Source organism: Phyllobates terribilis, unplaced genomic scaffold (assembly GCF_046119375.1).
Source record: "Phyllobates terribilis strain yellow unplaced genomic scaffold, ASM4611937v1 Scaffold_2__4_contigs__length_985480577, whole genome shotgun sequence".
NCBI classification, from domain to species: Eukaryota; Metazoa; Chordata; class Amphibia; order Anura; family Dendrobatidae; genus Phyllobates; species Phyllobates terribilis.
The window spans coordinates 106772181-106790838 of NW_027362762.1; the positions used below are offsets into that span (position 1 = coordinate 106772181).

General features: G+C 43.1%; 1 protein-coding gene across 1 annotated transcript in view; it reads right to left on the reverse strand.

Moving 5' to 3' along the window:
• The window catches only part of FLT1 (fms related receptor tyrosine kinase 1), a 77315-nt gene that overhangs the window by 40486 nt on the left and 18171 nt on the right, over nucleotides 1–18658 (reverse strand). The window contains exons 2-4 of the mRNA XM_073662478.1: nucleotides 10068–10164; nucleotides 9507–9727; nucleotides 3578–3702 (exon numbers count right to left, since the gene is read on the reverse strand). Coding sequence (XP_073518579.1) covers nucleotides 3578–3702; nucleotides 9507–9727; nucleotides 10068–10164 — 443 coding nt within the window. The remainder of the gene's footprint in view (nucleotides 1–3577; nucleotides 3703–9506; nucleotides 9728–10067; nucleotides 10165–18658) is intronic.

The following is an 18658-nucleotide window of genomic DNA, read 5'->3' on the forward strand; positions in this document are numbered from 1 at the left end:
TTATGGCTCAGTCATAATATGATTGTATTGGATGAATTTTTCATTTATTTGCACTGCTAAAAACAGATGATAGATGCATCCCGAGGTTCCCTGAGCTTGGACTTCCATCCTTCATCTTCAGACAATGAAAAGATTTCAGACTTTGAAAGCAAGAAAGGGCATAAGTTAGCAGTTGAGGTGCAAGGACACCATGGGCACCCAGTGTAACCCCTCTATAAATAGGAAGCCGTGAGGAGTGACATGCATTTATTCCCAACTTGAGACAGTTTCCCGTGTAGTCCGTCAGAGGAGCAGACAGAGAAAAACTAAAGAGGTTTCTTAAGTTTAGAAAATACTGGAAATCCTAGACTTCCTAAACCTATAAATATATATGGGAACCAACTCTAGTCTCAAGGTCTAATCTCCACGATCCACGTTTTCCCAGCAAACAATTGCTTGTATACTTCTATAGGAATAACAAATCCTATTCTTAGAGCTTTTATCTGGTTATAAATAGAGTCCCGGCTGTTTTTAGAGTTTTTGAAGAGTCTTTAATGATTTATAAATTGAGCGGCTACAGAGCGAAGGGGGGGGGATATATTACGTCAGGTGCGTCATATGGCCACCACATGAGAGACGAAAGACCGTCCTTTAATTCTCTACAAATATACTGTTTGGGCATTTTATAACCTACTAGGTTTCACAAGTTAAGGAAACCGTTGTGTTTGTGTCAGATAAGAAAAGGAGAAAAAAAATGTTGTTTTTTTTTACAAAATGAGCTCCATTCATGTTGATTGTATCTGCAGCTCAGCCTGATTTATTGATTGAGTCAACATAGAAAAATGAAATAAATAAATAGATTTTTACAATATAAACTGCATACATTATTAAATAGATCTCTTACCCCTGAGAAGACTGGTGTACTTACTTTGAAAATCCATGTCAGAATGGCTGTGTAATCCTTATATTACGATGAGCATTTTATGAGTCCACCTAAAGAGTAAACTAGCTCATGAGTCCTAGTGTATTAAAAGGGTTGTCCGGCCATAGGCCACAAATCTACAGTCACATGACAGCAGACTTGTGAATCCTCACATCGAGTGCACTGTGAGGATTCGCCGGGGCAGGGATCGAGTGGTCATGTGATTTTCATAGTTCCGGCCACATTCCTACTAGACTGTGTCCTGCCTCGCTCAGTATACTTACATTGAGCTAGTCTGCACCCATCTAGTTGGCATGTGACCTCAAGTATGCAAATCACATACTTGAGGTCACTGGAACACCACTCCCGGTGCTGGCATCGGAGAATCCTTACAGCGAACAGTGCAAGTGACGTGAAAATTCACAAGTCTGCAGTCATAGAGTAACTGCAGACTTGAAGTCTAAGGCCAGACAACCACTTTAAGTGTCCACTCAACCAGCCTAACAGCTGCAGATGGTACTGATCAGTGTGCGATCTCAACAGGGAGGAGGAACACTGAGGAGTTGCCCATCAGGCTGGAAGGGCAGATATTGAGTTAAACTTTTATAAAGAATTATACAGCCATTTTGACCACGATATTCAAAGTAAATACCACAGCCTCATCAGGTCGAAGATATCTATTTAAGTTTGTACTGGCAAATCTGGTTACAAATATGCTTTCAGTCAGAGAATTATTAGAATGCACAAAAGGGTGCTAAGTGCCTGGTGGGTCACCAACTTGTGATCAAACACCCATCAATCCCACATTTACAAGGCATCGAGATTCTGTTGCAAGTTAGCTACCAACCTGAAAATAGTAAGTTAATTAGACTAATTAGATCAGATTTCTCTATAGTGGCCGGGGCTCCATATTTCTAATACAGATCAAAATCTTCCCTATACACATTCAGTTACATGTAAAATTTTGTCTGTGTGCTGCCGCCTCTAGGGGGAGCTCAGGAACACTATAAACTTTTTACACTTTTTAGTTCAAAACACATTAGTCATATTCAGTGAGCTCTAGATCTCCCACTAGTAGTGGCAGCAGGGGGGGGCAAAATCTTTTTAATTTAGGGGATTTAGAAATCATCATCAGAAAAAATAACCAAATAAAAAAAAATCTCAAAAAATTAATTAAAGCAAAAATTTTAGACCCATTTTAACTAAAATGTATTTCCATGCAATTCATAATTACTTTACATAAGCAAAAAATTGAAAGGATGTTCAGAGTCTTTGAACTATAGGTGACTTGACAAGTCTGTGACAAATGAAAATGTTCTGTCAGGATCTAACATCCGTGGACTGATTTAATGTCTGTGAATAACATTTTCATCCTACTTCAAAACTTAGAGAACAATGAAATCATCCTTGAAGATAAACTTGGAGAATATATCTGACAAACTCCTATTAGTGCGGCAAAATGCATACATTTTTCCAAACTTATCTAAAAGATCCAACCAATAAAAAACTGTTTTTCTAACAGGTAGATTATAAAAATCTTTGTCTTCAGATACCAAAAAATCATCTTATCCCTGATATCACCAGCTATCTGCAAAAAGTTTAAAAGATTGTACAATTCCAGAAAAGGTTAACTGTTTTTTTCACGTAACATTAATAAACTTGCTAAAATACTTTAACTTCTTTCAGATCACCCAATCAATTAAAACATGGGGTTGGTCCACATATAAATGAAAAAGCGATTGTTCGCCTCCTGTCCAATCGATCACGTGATCGCGGGATGTTCGATCTACTCTGAGGTGCAAGCAAGAGGCTGAATTTTCCCTGTAACTAGAGTTAATACTTCACCCCAAGTTACAGGGGAAATCAGCAACAATGAAAATGTATTTAAATGTTTCATGACCTTACAATGTGTGACGTAAATGAAAAAATAAATGAATAAAAAAAAAAGCAACAAAAAGAAATAAACAAAATAAAAAAAACACCGTCAGTCCAAATCATATGTACAACACATAAAAATAAATGTTAAGGAAAGGGGCACACAAGTTAATGGGCCTGATTCATCAAAGCAGAATTCTGGCCTCAAAAGCATTGAAATGTCATCAAATTTTTGCACAATGTGAGGTTGCATAAAAAAAGTTTAAACTTCTGGCAAAAAAATGAAAGGGATGATGTTTGCTTTGTCTTGAATTGGTTAATTTTCTAAACTGCACTTATGGCCCAATTTCAGTCCACTGTCACATTTTCCAGAAATAGGAGCTTCTTTTGTAAGCTGTGAAGCTTCAACACCGACAGAACTTCTATGCCCTTCTTTGTGGCAGCCATGATGAAGGAGGCTGGCTGTTAGGTTCAGTTCATTTGCTAAGCCAGCCCCTTTTTCCATCATGGCTGATGCAGAAGCAGAAAACGGGAGTGGATTAGCTAATGAATCGAGACAGTCATCTAGCCCCCTTCTTCGTTATGGACGATGCAGATAAAGAGAAATCACAACTGTCAAGGAAAGTGGTCTATGAACTGAAATCAGACTACTTGTGCAATTTAGAAAATGAAAATATATTCATATGTTTGCCTAGTTTACATTTGGAATACAATATTGATCTTTTTCATTTGTCGGAAAACTTTTTTACATTAAATTTTTAGAGATTTTTGAAATACAAGTGTTTCCATATTATACAGTACCTGTTTTAATGTGACGGTGATATTTGGTGACGTAACCCGGCAAGGAATAACCAGCCTCTCTCCTTCAGTTATGGTAATTATTTGGGGTTCTCGGTCATGTGTGTCTACGAATGCAGTGTGGTCGTCTGTAAAATAATCATTAAAATGATGATGAATGCAATAAGAGAATTATATAATAGTCAGCTATAAACCAATGGTTGTTTTTTTTCTGATGCCTAAGAGAAAAATTCATGATCCTATTTCTTTTAAGGGATCTTTAGCTTGAGGGGGCACAAAAGCCCTTCTTCTGCCACATCAAAGGATACAGGTCGTTAATGGTGGACACTGTTTTTAAAGAGTTAAGTATTGGCATCTGTATATCATCACTACAATGGATAGTATAATTAAGAGAACACATGTATATAAAATGTACATCTTAACACAAAGAGTAGCGTAACAGAAAACAAAAAAAGTTCCTGGCGAGGAAATCTAGAACTGATCCTATTGCAAAGGTGACTTCTCAACCGAGAGAAGAAAGTCATCAAGTTCAGTCCAATACTACAGAGAATAGTAAAATGCAGCCGTCCTCTGATTGGTCAATAGACAAGGGCGATGAGCGCACACCCTCTCAAAAGCTAAGCTGATTGGTGACTGATATCAGCTCATCCGAACCTTAAAACAAAGAGAGGAAATTGCCCAGTAACAGCAGAGAGGAAGTTCAGACTTAAACTATTCTATTTTAGTGACTTCTGAAAAATAGTGATTTTAGGCATTACAAAACCTTGACTGATCTTTTATAAATAGTTTTTTTTATGCGAGAAACTTTGATTGGACTTCTCCTTTAATTATTTTTCAGCAAGGACTGGTTACACGATCCATTAGTAAACAGCAAAATTAACTTTTGCAAAGCAGTCCTCGAAGTAACCAAACTATTATTTATTACCTCAGAGCCACACATCTCGGACTATTAGGGGGTCTTACTGGTGAGGCACCACCTAATTGTTGTTGAGGTGCAGCTGGGGGGTGATCATATGCTCCTTCAAATGTACCAATGCTATAAATGTTGGCATGGTTCTTGACCACTAATGAGTCCACACATCACATGGTCTTGACTGGTGAGGCCTCAAATGTAAAAGGCTAAGAAGCCATTGTATGGAGAATCCACTCAATTTGTACCCAAATCCCAAAGGGCATCATTAATTTCCCAATGACCAAGCACTATCATAGAATCTGTGACCAATTTCAAGGGAGTCCAAGAAAAACATGATAAATCACAGAAAATTCATCCTTTATGCCGATTCTAAAAGGGTTGTGCAGGTTGTCTATTCACAAGTTCTGGCGGGCCCTTTTCCACTTTGTGGTTGACAATTCTGGCTCAAACTGGGAGAGGACTTGTTGGGACCAGAGACCACACCTTAGCTTGTAGCTGAAGATCAGGGCACCCCTTAGGCTGGAAGTATATTAGTAAGTTACATAAGATACCAATTTAAGCACATTTAAAGGGGTTGGTGAGTCAGACTATACTGATACTCTATCGTTAGAATAGGTAATCGATCAGATCGGTGGAGGTCCAACACCCAGCACCCTCATCGGCGGCTAGGTATAAAAACTGAAAGGAGCTGCACATGCGCAGCTCTCTTCAATGTGTATGCTCTTAGTTGCCAGAGCTAATAACAGCTGATCGGAGGTGGTGCCGGATGTGGGACCCCACTGATCAGATCATGATATCCTATCCTAAGGATAGATCATCAATATATCCTGACTGGACAACCCCTTTAACTGCAATTTTCTATTGTAGTACAACACCTTTAACATTGTTGGACTCCAATTTAGGACCCTAAAAATTGCAAGGTCCCAGTGCTAATCATACCATCAGTGCATTTGGCAGACTTGGACAACCAGTAGTTCCCAGTGTTGGTCATTCTGCTGGAGTCCTACTAGATGAAACCTCTGGAAATATTAATATTTAGTCCCATACTCCACGCAAAGGAAGTTGTAGTCATAGTGTAAGTGGATTATTTCTGAAACAGTAACCATGGTATCTATATTATTATAATAGGCTTGTGCCAACAATGATTTCCTCCTATTTTAAGGACGCTGAAGGACTTGTGGAGGACCATTGAAAAACAAACTTATTTTCCAAGGTAGGGTAGATGTGCGGAGAGGTCAATAGTTCTATACTTTTAATCATCTGTAGAAATGATTACTACCTCTCCCAGAGGGACGCGGCCATTCATGTCATGAAATTAATATAACAATTCCAAACTGTGTAAGTGTTATAGAGCAATTTCCTGTATTCTACCATAGATAACACGAGAAGGTGTACAAATAGCTGTTCTGTAGACATAATGTCACCACTCGCTGCTGCCAGATCTTATAAAGACCACATAGTCTCGCAAGTCATAAACGCTTTGTTTAAGACTTAGACTTATCATTTGATATTAAAAAGTCATTTACTTTAATGTTTCAATCAAGTTTTACTCTGACTCAATAAAATATGACTCAAATTTAAATAGAAAATTCAGGTCATCCATGGAAATTGTTCCATGAGATGCGAAAAGGTGATGTAGCCTCAAGGTTCTCCTCCTCTGGTCTATGTGCCCAATGAGTACATACTTTCAATAGGCAATGCAATGTATAGCCTTGTGGATATTTTCATGCTTGTGGGTCTTAGAGGATCATAAACAACCCCTGTCCAAATATCTTCTTCGGAAATATGACTGTCATAGCAGGTAACCCTTGCTCATGACCACCTCTATTAGACAAAGCAGAGAGCTACTACAAAGAGAAACTTTCACTATGGAGGAGTCAACACATCCGTATATTACATACAAGAGAAATAGGTTACCTTCTACAGAAACCCCCAGTGAAAATAATTGATCTCTAGGAGACTTATTTACCAGATCTCTAGCTGATCACTAATTCATTGGGATGATGGAACTTAAAGAGAACCTGTCACTAGGTCAAAAGTGTCCAGTTTTGGATCTTATTTTATTCCCACTGGTCCGCTAAGTATGGTGTTTTTTGTTTTTTAGAAATCCGCCATACGGTTTCAGAGAGATGGTCTTTTTCATTTAGTTTTGATTTTTATGGTCTTTGCAAAGAAGGCGTGGCTCACAGGGTAATAATGCAGACACGCCCCCAAAGAATCCTGTGAGCATCACCTCCTTGGTAAAGACCCTTAAAAATAGTGCCAAATAAAAAGGTCCATATCTCTGGAACCGTACGACGGAATTAAAAAAAAAATAAAAACAGGTTACTCTGGGGAACAGTGGGAGTAAAATAAGAACAAAAACTGGACACTTTTGACCTGGTGACACATTCTCTTTAAATCACAAAACCTCTAATAATAAAAATACCTGAAAATTATCAAGTTGAAAAATCTCCATTTTTCAAAACGGAGTAATCAGCATTAATGTAATTCAGAGAATTGCTCCTGTCGGCAGTCAGTGTAATTCGGCAAAAGCACAGGGCTGCCAACAGGGATTTTTTATTTCTTCTGGCTTCAAAGCAGAACTGTCAGCAAATTCTCAACTGTTCTACAACAGTCTGCATTAGGCTATTGCAGTTCTAAGGAGGACAATATTGTCGAAGGAGCTCACATTATAAGACGTTACATTTCTTGTCCTGCGTCTCCTAATAGAGGAACGTATAATTTCCTTCAGATACAGACAGAAGACCTTGAGATACATTATTATTGCAGGAACCGTTGGCGCCATCAAACACGAAGAAGTGAAGAATCTGCATCCTTCCACTCCAACAGCCAAATCATTGAAGCCAATGTCATTTTCCAAGAATATATTTAAATCCAGTTTTACCTTAGGTCCATCACAATTTGGGCTTGTGCTAAGTTGATATAAGCCATTTGGATAACATCTGACACACTTATCCTCCCCAGTTTGTTACTTCCTGGTCCAAAGACACTGTCAAAGGGGCTGTCTGGCCCACAGGAAGTTGGGAGTTCCAGAGGATGAGACAGGGGTACAAAAGTTCAGCCAAGCACTGTAATTTAGACAACGGCAGGCCAACAAGGAAACAATAGTTTGGAAAAGGGAGGAATGCCATGTTTGTAAAAAATGTGAAAAGAATGGAATTTTGAGATTTTTTTTTTTATTTTAAATCCTATTATTTTATTTTTCTGTATCTCATGTCCTGCATATTTGAGGAGACTTTTAACCAGGAAGTGTTTTTTTTATGGAGACTCAAAAGTCCCGGTCTACCTCAACTATACCAAAAAATACATAAATGAGTTTTAAATAGAAATTGAATTGCTAGCTATATAACTTACTATTTTAGTTTACATAGGCCAGGTGCCCTCATCGTTGGATAGCTACTTCACTTCCAGACCAGTGTTCCACACAGGACATAATTTCCTGCACCCGCATATGACCAGAGCACTGGCTGACTGATTATTTCAATGGCAAAGCCAGCCCCCTTCCCTGTATAATGATCATCTGTGACAATGAAGGAGGCTGGCTGTGTTTTGCTCACGTGCCGACATAGAAAAAACCATCATCCTTAGGCCACATTCACACGTTCAGTATTTGGTCAGTATTTTACATCAATATTTGTTAGCCAAAACCAGGAGTGGGTGACGTGTTACTTTTATACTTTTCCTTTGATTGTTCCTCACCTGGTTTTGGCTTACAAATACTGATGTAAAATACTGAACGTGTGAACATGGCCTCAGGGCCTTAATGAGGACCAATCTCCAGGAAATCGGAACAAGGGGTCTGAGACGCTCCAGCTGTATTGTCCCAACCTTTTCAATGTTTATCCATGCACAGAACTCCGTGAGCTTTATGGATCTGACCTTAAACAATCAACGGTGGTAGCCTATCCTATCCAGATGATATAATAAGATAATTCAGGGTAAACTCACTGCAGTTTACAGCATTTTATAGTAGATTATTTTCACAATTTTTGCATAAAAATTTATAAAAAATACAAATTAGTCAAAATACAACTGCACCTAAAATCACAATACAATGTCCCTAGAACTCCTGTATATTGACAGGTTCTAACAGTCTATTCCGCGCAACCAATTTGGCTATTGACGGAAGGTCAACGACTAGTTATTCAGTGATATGACGGCAATTTATGGAGCTATTGGAAAACCAACTGAACAATAGTGGTGGTCACAGGGGCGGACATATTATTAGTGCGGCATGGACAGCTGCACAGGGGTCCAATAGGTAAGGGGGCCACTACCAGCTCCAAAACAGCAAGGAGCTTCAGTCATAGAAGAACTATTGGACTGCAAAGGGCCCATGCATTGTTTTGCAAAGGGGCCATCTTTTGTTTGTATCCGCCCCTGGGTGGTCATACACAAGGGCAGTATTAAGGAAGACCACCCTTTTGGTGCCCTTGGTGAGAGGGGGCAGAGATTTGTCCAATCCTCCTTACTTACGGGTTGTGAGAAAATATTCTCCAGAAAAGATGCGTTTTGGGAATTGGACCGAGGGTCATGAAACAAAATGGATTCTTATGTCCTGAGTAGACAAAAAACATCACATTAATGGGAGGCCCATTTTGATCTTTGCCATGAGGACCCCTCTCTCCTATGTTACACGCCTGCTTTTTTGGGAGCACTATGGCTCTATTCATTCTGTATGGGATTGCCATATTTGGCCTACAGACAAGGAATGAAGTGGAATCCATATTTACAGGTGACTTTTACAAACAATGTTTTAAGGCCACATTCACACATTGAGTATTTGGTGACTTTTTTACCTCAGTATGTGTAAGCCAAAACCAGGAGTGGGTGAAAAATACAGAAGTGGTTTCTATTATACTTTTCCTCTGATTGTTCCACTCCTCCTGGTTTTGGCTTACACATACTGAGGTAAAAAACCTCACCAAATATTCAATGTGTGAACGTGGCCTAAAACAAAATGAAGACCAAAAATACAAAAAAAAATAATAATAATCATGAGCAGCTGAGATTTACCTGAAATAAATATATAGATACCAGACGGGTTCTTGGATGAGGTAAAGTATTCATACTGACAAGTGTAGAAGCCAGTGTCGCTCAGCTGGGCTCTGTGCAGCGTGACGTTCCTGCTGCACGCCATCTTGGGGCTTCCCTGGCATAAATTATCGCTTATATGGAACCTTTTACTTTCTTTCCTGGAAGCAGCTGGGAATTTCCAGAAAACCGTTTGATCGCCTCTGTAAAAACAAAAGATAGAAAACAAATATGCATTTGATTTTAGAAAAAAAAAATATCTATCAACCTGAAAGATAACGTGACAAAAAGTCAGCTGTGATTATTACCACTGGCCACCTCAATAGCAAAGAAATTAGCAAGTGACTTTATAAAACTTGCAAATATTCCGTCACGATTGGGTGTTTGCAATGTTTTTCCAACAGGGAAACTTTTAAGGTGCTCATGAGGCATTGTGGTAATGGCAACTTTTCACCATAAATCTGGGGCTGCATTATGGACTGTGCCACGGGACCGTAGTCTACGTCAGCCCTACAATAAAACCGCTGACAGAACCCGTCTTACCTGCATGTAAGATGTATTGGCTGGCCGACTCGTACTACTAACTCTTTTCCCTTTATATTTAATACAGGCGCTTTTAACTTGGAGCCAGAACTGTGACCTGCAAGATAAAGGATGTAATACTGAGAAATGCAATTATTAGGAGCAAAGTATTAAATAGAAGATGGCAGCAAAGTTGATCAGTCTTTTAGATTCAGAAGATCATGAAGCAGGCGCTGTTACCGAAGTCCGGATCTGATGTGATTGTGAACGTTGCTGACTGAGCGCTTTCCATATTTCCACATCGTTAATAGTGATGAGCGAGCGTGCTCATTTAACCCTTTCACCGAGCATGCTCGGGTGCTTTCCGACTGTCTTCAGCATACTCGTATATTATGTTGGAGTCCCTGCGTCTGCATGATTTATGGCAATACACAGCCTAAACACATGTGAGGATTCCCTAACAAACAGGCAATCCATGCATGTGTTGAAGCTGTCTAACAGCCATAAATCATGCAGACGCAGGGACTCGAACATAATATACGAGCACGCCGAAGATACTCGGAAAGCACCTGAGCGTGCGCAGTGAAAGGGTTAAACGAGCACTCTCTCTCATCACTAATCGTTACCCAACCTAAAATCAACAACCTCATATACTGTAAGCCTATGAGCCTTTTGGGTTAAGGAGACCAGCAGTGGGTCTTGACATTGTAGTCTGTTCTTGGACCGTGAATGTTGGAAGTGTGAAACCATCCGGTAATCCCTTACGAAATAGTGCCATCGCTATACCGACATTTCATATCATCAATGAATCCACCATAGAAATAAGCCTTAAACTCCTTGGTTCAGTTTAGTTATCAGGTTAGAGGCATTGCATGACTAAAGTACAAAATAGAAAAGGAAGAAATCCAGCGTCAAGATCCTCAGTTAAAAACACAAATTTATTGAAATATGGATAAAAAAGTTGTAATTCCCAGACCAGGATAATTTCGCAAACGCATTTCAGACAACAGTCTTTAGTCATTGGTGTATTTTTTCCTTTTCTACATTTTTCTCTTTGGCGCTACAAACTTTCGCGCTTTAGATCTTCTGGTGGGTGATCTGACTCTTTTTTTAATTTTTTGCTTTTGCTACCAAAGTACAAAGTAGGTTTAGAAAGTGTTTTATCCCACTGCAAAGCGTCTTATAATCATGATTTTATCATAAGTTATCATAAGTACTGATGAGCGAACCTGAACTTAAATGTTCGGGGTTCGTACCGGACAGTTAGTGTCCGGAGCTAATTGACGCGCCCCTGGGCCTGTGTCGCGCTGCGTTGCGCACGCGGGAGCTTACCCGGAGCCGGATCTCTTGAGGGTTGTAGTCTCGTGGCGGTGATCCGGTCCGTGCCCAGGGAGTCAAACTGAGCGGCGCTGTATCAGCGGTAGATGTTGGATGACTACGCCACCCGTTGAATGCAGCTTTGGAGCTGCCGCTGCAGGGCAGACCGCTGAGGCCGGTGGAAGGATGGTGCAGCGGGGATGGTATAACCCCCAATGGGAGGGGTATGGCCTCAGGGCAGCCGACGTGGATGATGGGGGTAGCAGGAACCACTCGGAGACAGTACGGTGTAGTTCAGGGTCTTTACTGGCGACAAAGATAGACCCTCCCGGAGTACTGGCTAGCAATTGGGGCCTGGTCAGTCCTTGAGCAGATGGGATCTCCCCTGGCCAGGCGGAGTTGTAGGCCTCCCAAACTAACTGTACTCTTCTGGCTACCTTGCTAGAGGCGGGTATAAGTAGCCCACGTCCCTGAGTGTACCGTGTGGTGCTCACCCGTATGGCCGGTGACTCGGGGCCTTCTAGTAGCTTCCACTCCACGACGGCGGTGCTGGTCCCATGCGTGTGACCGTGCCTTCGGGTTTCTTGGCCAGAGGACCTGAAATCCCCTGCCTGACGGATTCTGCTGCTGGGTAAGGATTAGTCCCCACAGCCTCGGACTCCGGGTGCGGTAAGAAATCTTCTCAGTCAGGGCGAGCTCTGCAGCTGCCAGCCCCTGACTCCTTGTAACACTGCTCCCACAGAGCTCCTGATGTTCCTTCCCATAGCTGCTTCTCTTCTCTGTCTCTACTTCTGGCATGGCCCAGGAGCTGGGCCCAGCCGGAGCCACAGCTCCCTGTCAGCCCTCCTGGTTGCACTCTCCCTCTGAACTCCCTAACCCTGCCTCAGCCCCAGGTTTATATAGGGGAAGTTCTTCCCCTCCCAGGACTGGGCAGGAGGTGTGGCATGCATAGGATTCCTGACCAAGAGACCTCCCACCTGCTCTCAGACATAACATTGCCGTTACTGTGGAAACCAGACCCCTGGGGTGCCACATTCCCCCCTAGTGAAATTTAGTACTCCGGGACTAAACATATTTTTAGAAAAACATAACAAGGTATAAACAATAATAATACAATAAGAAAAACACATAAAGATGATTACGGCGTGTCCGCAACCGGGTGCAGTTTTGAAGAAAAGCAAGGTGTCCATTTCACCAAAACAGGGAGACGTAACCAGGTAGGGGTCTGTCCTGCCCCGAGTCCTTAACAGTCTTTAGTCCATTCCTGGGTTACGCTCCAACCATGTACAAAGGATTCCCGGTAAATCCACCAAAGACTCCCATAAATTACTAGAAACACATAATTATTTACAGGATATGGCCGCTCTCAGTCCTCGGCCAGTGGGGATAAGGAACGGCTGCTCACAGTCCTCAGCCTGGTTTAAGATAGGGGCACATGGGGAACAATTCACTAATCCCAACGGGGACCATATTTTAATTAGCAGCAGTCCTTGTACCCTTACGGGTAACTATTTACAGCTCTTTATTCACGCTACTTCCCTTCAGTAGCTATGTCCTCTTTGTGCTCCCTCCTGAGGGTAGTCCTCAGACCCGTCCGGGTCCTCTTGGCTTTCCTCGTATTGGTAGTACTGCAGCTCCTCCTCGGTTAGCTGGGTTAGTATCTCTGCGACAGTCCTCCTCCCAGGTGGCCAGGACTTTACCTCCCTTTGGGCTGCCCCGGTTAATTGGGCCACCAGGGTGCTCACTTTTTGCTCCTCTGTGAGGGGGTACACCTGGAAGAGGCTATCCAGCTTTTCTCTAAAGTCATGCAGGGTATGTGACTCCCCTGAGTACTGGGGTAGCCAGGCTGCCCCCGGGATATAGGGCATGGTGAAAGGCATGACCGCAACAGCGGTGGCCCTGGCGGGGGTTGAAGCGGTGAAGCTCTCCTCCGTATCCGGCATCCTTCTCCCCCCTAGTGGACCGTGGCCTACCTTGCGATGATCCTCTTCCGTAGGCCGCGGCTCCGCAGTGGATCGTCAGGGTTGAGGACCTTCCGTCGCGCTCCTGTGACGTCGGCGTCTGCTGGGCTCCTTCCAGGACCTTACGCAACGTCCGGACGTGAGGCGGGGCTTCAGTTCTCGTGCGCTTTCGGAGTCCACGCCCCTCTTCTTCCCACGCGGCGTCCTCAAGATGGCGTCCAATGGCGGGAAAACTCCACGTATGGCGGGAAGAAGGCTGAAGATGGCGCCGGATGGCGGGAAAACTCCACCGATGGCGGGAAGGAAGCGGAAGATGGCGCCGGATGGCGGGAATCTTCACCACAGGTAAGTTTGAACAGTCTTTTTCAGGCACGCAGTACCCGGTGGTTGCGGGCACGAGATCCTGCCGACTACGCCAAAAGTTGACGCGCCCCTGGGCCTGTGTCGCGCTGCGTTGCGCACGCGGGAGCTTACCCGGAGCCGGATCTCTTGAGGGTTGTAGTCTCGTGGCGGTGATCCGGTCCGTGCCCAGGGAGTCAAACTGAGCGGCGCTGTATCAGCGGTAGATGTTGGATGACTACGCCACCCGTTGAATGCAGCTTTGGAGCTGCCGCTGCAGGGCAGACCGCTGAGGCCGGTGGAAGGATGGTGCAGCGGGGATGGTATAACCCCCAACGGGAGGGGTATGGCCTCAGGGCAGCCGACGTGGATGATGGGGGTAGCAGGAACCACTCGGAGACGGTACGGTGTAGTTCAGGGTCTTTACTGGTGACAAAGATAGACCCTCCCGGAGTACTGGCTAGCAATTGGGGCCTGGTCAGTCCTTGAGCAGATGGGATCTCCCCTGGCCAGGCGGAGTTGTAGGCCTCCCAAACTAACTGTACTCTTCTGGCTACCTTGCTAGAGGCGGGTATAAGTAGCCCACGTCCCTGAGTGTACCGTGTGGTGCTCACCCGTATGGCCGGTGACTCGGGGCCTTCTAGTAGCTTCCGCTCCATGACGGCGGTGCTGGTCCCATGCGTGTGACCGTGCCTTCGGGTTTCTTGGCCAGAGGACCTGAAATCCCCTGCCTGACGGATTCTGCTGCTGGGTAAGGATTAGTCCCCACAGCCTCGGACTCCGGGTCCGGTAAGAAATCTTCTCAGTCAGGGCGAGCTCTGCAGCTGCCAGCCCCTGACTCCTTGTAACACTGCTCCCACAGAGCTCCTGATGTTCCTTCCCATAGCTGCTTCTCTTTCTGTCTCTACTTCTGGCATGGCCCAGGAGCTGGGCCCAGCCGGAGCCACAGCTCCCTGTCAGCCCTCCTGGCTGCACTCTCCCTCTGAACTCCCTAACCCTGCCTCAGCCCCAGGTTTATATAGGGGAAGTTCTTCCCCTCCCAGGACTGGGCAGGAGGTGTGGCATGCATAGGATTCCTGACCAAGAGACCTCCCACCTGCTCTCAGACATAACATTGCCGTTACTGTGGAAACCAGACCCCTGGGGTGCCACACTAATCGCCGAACACAGACTTCTCCCGGAAGTCCATTGTAACACTCGGAGTTCGGGGAAAGTCCGCTGCAGAGAGAGTTTTCCAGTTTTCCAGCTCAAAAGTCCGGGTCTCCATTGTTTTTAATAAGGTTCAGTTTCGGGTACAGTTCTGGTACCTGAACCAAACTTTGGACTAAAGTTTGGGTCAAGTACATGAACCTGAACTTCCAGGGGTCCACTCATCCCTAATCATAAGTGTATCGTATGAAAGTAATGCAGCAAGCCCTGGTGTGTTTTTACAATTTCCACTTTAAATTGCAGTTTCTAGTGATTGATCTGACTATAAAGTTCTCTACTCTATATTGCATTATTGCTCTTGTATTGATGAATTATGTAGATATTATAGCTCATTCCTCTCCAGAGCTGCATTCACTTTTCCTTAGGCCACTCAAGCTGCTTGCTCAACGTGTTTATGGAGATTGCAAGGAATGTAAACCTTTATACATAATGTTTTAAATTGTTTATTTCCTAAATGCAAATATAAGGAACTTTTCAATTAGTCTTCATTTGATTTTTTATTAAATGTTTCATATCCATCAGAGCTGTTGCACCTGACAGCATTTTGCTTTCCCCCTTCTTTCATTGTTAAAAATAGCAGCAGAGGAGGGGGGTTGTACACCGATCTCCATATTCTGGATAAGGGAGAAAGCATGTACAATCTCAGGGAGGGCAGAAAAAAAACCACACTGTAGATGCCGAGGAAAGTATATGGAGTGGGAATAAGTACAGCGTTAGAACTGTGTTTGTACATGAAAGCGAGTGAAGACAACAGCACATTGAATACACGCAGAGCTCTCATCCAGCCTATATTACAGGAAGGGACACTCCTACAAGAGAAAAATCTGAAACTTGTATTAGACTACAAACTGAATCAGGGGGTCTAGAAAAGAGTGAAGGAATGAAGATTGTACACTGAAGCTTAGTGCAACTAAAAGTAACTAGTAACATACAGTATGTAAAAAAAAATTACAGGTCAAACTATTAACAAGTTTAAAGACTGGTGCCATCAGCAGCTCCAATATTGCAAATTCAGCTTTGGATTATATTAAGACCTGTAACACAGGATTAGGATAAAATGAGTAATGTTACTCATTACTAGGGATGAGCGGACGAGTGGAAGTTCGGGTTCGTTGGACTGAACTTTTGTCCAAAGTTCGGTTCGGGTACCAGAACTCTACCTGAACTTTAACCAGAAACCGAACCCCAGAAAAATCAACAGGGACCTGAACTTTGAAGCTGGAAAATCTCTCCATAGTTGTTATAGAAGTTCTATAAGAAAGACACATCAAAATTAGCATTAAGATGACCATACACAACAGAAGAATGTCGGCTGAAGCACCAGATGTGTATGGGAGCGCCATGACTCTCCCCCGGCAGCAGCTGATAGGAGAGAGAAGGATAGAGCAGCTTAAATGCAACATATCCAATCCTTTTGTTCTCAAGGACAGCACAGAATTATACATAAGATTGGAAAACGATTTATAAGGAATCTTCCTTTTGTATGAATTAATACATGGTATGCCTAATCCATTTCTCTGTAGTAATCAGAACTTGAGGCAGATGAGAAGGACTTGCCCCACCAGGACCGTGCAGTATATTTGCCCTTAGTATTCCTAGGATGAGAATGAAATTTTATATGTACTGATCTTATCAGAGGGAGAAGCTTTATTGGGGGCACAGGGAACATTACTGCCCAAAGCCTTTCTATGAAGTGGCACAGCATAGCTTACCAGTGCCTATGGCAAGGCAAGTATTGCTCCCCATACAGGGTTGCCAACTTGACTTTTTATGTTTTCTGGACAGCTTATAAAAAAAATCAAGGACAGACAATATTTTTTACGGACACATTGGAAAACCATAATAAGTCATTATGAGTATAAGTGATCCATGTCTACAGCCCATAATTCTGACATCAGCTGCATTCACTGTAAACTGCAAAATGATCATAATTACAATGAAAAATATCTGTAGAAGCTTAAAAAAAATCATTGACATTTAACAAAAAAATTTACAGGAAGGGCAAATTGCCCTACTTTTACAGACTGTCCTGGAATTTCTGGACAGTTGGCAATCCTGTCCCCATAACCCAGAAATTATTCCCCGTGACTCAGTGCCCTTAAATCAAATACAAAGTATTAATGCCTCTTTGGTGCCCATTTAATAAAGCAATGATGTCCTTTCAGTGCAGCCTCCAAGATATTGGCACTTTTGTGTTTCCCTCCCACCTCAAAAAATCTGAGCAAACATGTCCTCTTCTCCCCTGAACTCCAAACAGGTTGGCACAATTGGCACAATGCTGTAACGAAAATGTTTGAGGTGGAAAACTAATGTCTTTTAGACCATAGGCCTTCAACACCTTCAGTGATGAGTGGTGGAGCTGCTCTTCTACATCTCAATCCAAATGTATCTGCATCATTTTTAAGTTGATACAGTTCAAAGTGAGGATTGCCCGGAGATCCGGGCACCGAGCCAGAAGGCTGTGGCATGTACACTGCCCTGGATCTTTGTTCTTAGTGTCACAAAATTTCAAGGAAAAAAGAAGAAAAGAAAAAAAATACATATTTGAATTTTACTGTTTTACCTAAGAATTTTAAGCCCAGGGCAACCACCATTGTGCCCGGCCACCCTACGTCATTGCCTCCATGACGTTAGGAGATATTGTAAATGGCACCTGGTTAGTGGGGGTTTGTTACAAATTTTGCATTGTAGGCTTGGAGCAATAAGTTACACATCTGACTGGTGAAACCTTTTAAGAAGCAAACTGAATTTACGGTGACATAATATGGCAACAACCCCATATGACGTAATTTCTGCTGTCATATTAGTAGTCAGAAATGTGACCCAGAACATTGATATAAACAGAGATCTAACGCTACATTGTACACTGGAGCCACGTCCTTCACGCAGTCTGTGGATTGTAGCTTGCGTGAGCCTGGCGTTACATATACAGTGCTCCAGAAGACAGATGAGAATGGCTCCTGCAGCGTGTCCATCGATGGCGCACGTTACCACTCCACATAATTGGCCATTAGGAAAGAGATTAGCAGAGAATCTGGTCAGCGTGTGATGGCGGCTTGTCAAGATCAAAGCGGCCAAAAATCCTAATACTAAATGAAAACAGCATTGGCGGATTTGCTGAGCTTCGCTCACATGAATGAGATGTTCAGGGAACATCTGGAGCCCTGGACCATGCTGAAAACCCTGGGAACACACAGCAGTCACAAGGTGCACCGCGGAAATGTGACTGTGGCTTCTACAAAGTACCCTATTGTGTCAGAGATGTTCAGGACACATGCCGTACGCTGCTTTTATACAGAACACATGCACTATTATTCCCTACACGGATGAGTTCCTGTACTGATGCATTGTGGCAAACCCTCATGACAGAAGTGAGAGGTCTGCATTTTATGTATTTTGCAAGCAAATGATGGTACATTGTAGAAAGTTCGACTCTATGAGATATATTAGACATGTACCTGTACCTGGCTTCCGGACACAAGAATGGATTCACTGACAGCAAGCATAGCTTTAGAGAAAAGGTAGGGATTAGGGATGGGTGGACCCATGGAATTTCGGGTTCTGGTACCCCACCCGAACTTTGTTTCAAAGTTCGGTTTGGGTACCAGAACTGTACCCAAACTAGAACTAGAATCCGAACCCCATTGAAAACAATTGGGACCCGAACTTTTGATCTGCAAAATTTTCTCTCTCTCTCCTTCCCCCGGAACTCCGAACATTGCATCGGACTTCCAGAAGACGTCCGTGTTCGGCGTTTAGCCATTTTTGCCGTTTTTTGGATAAAAC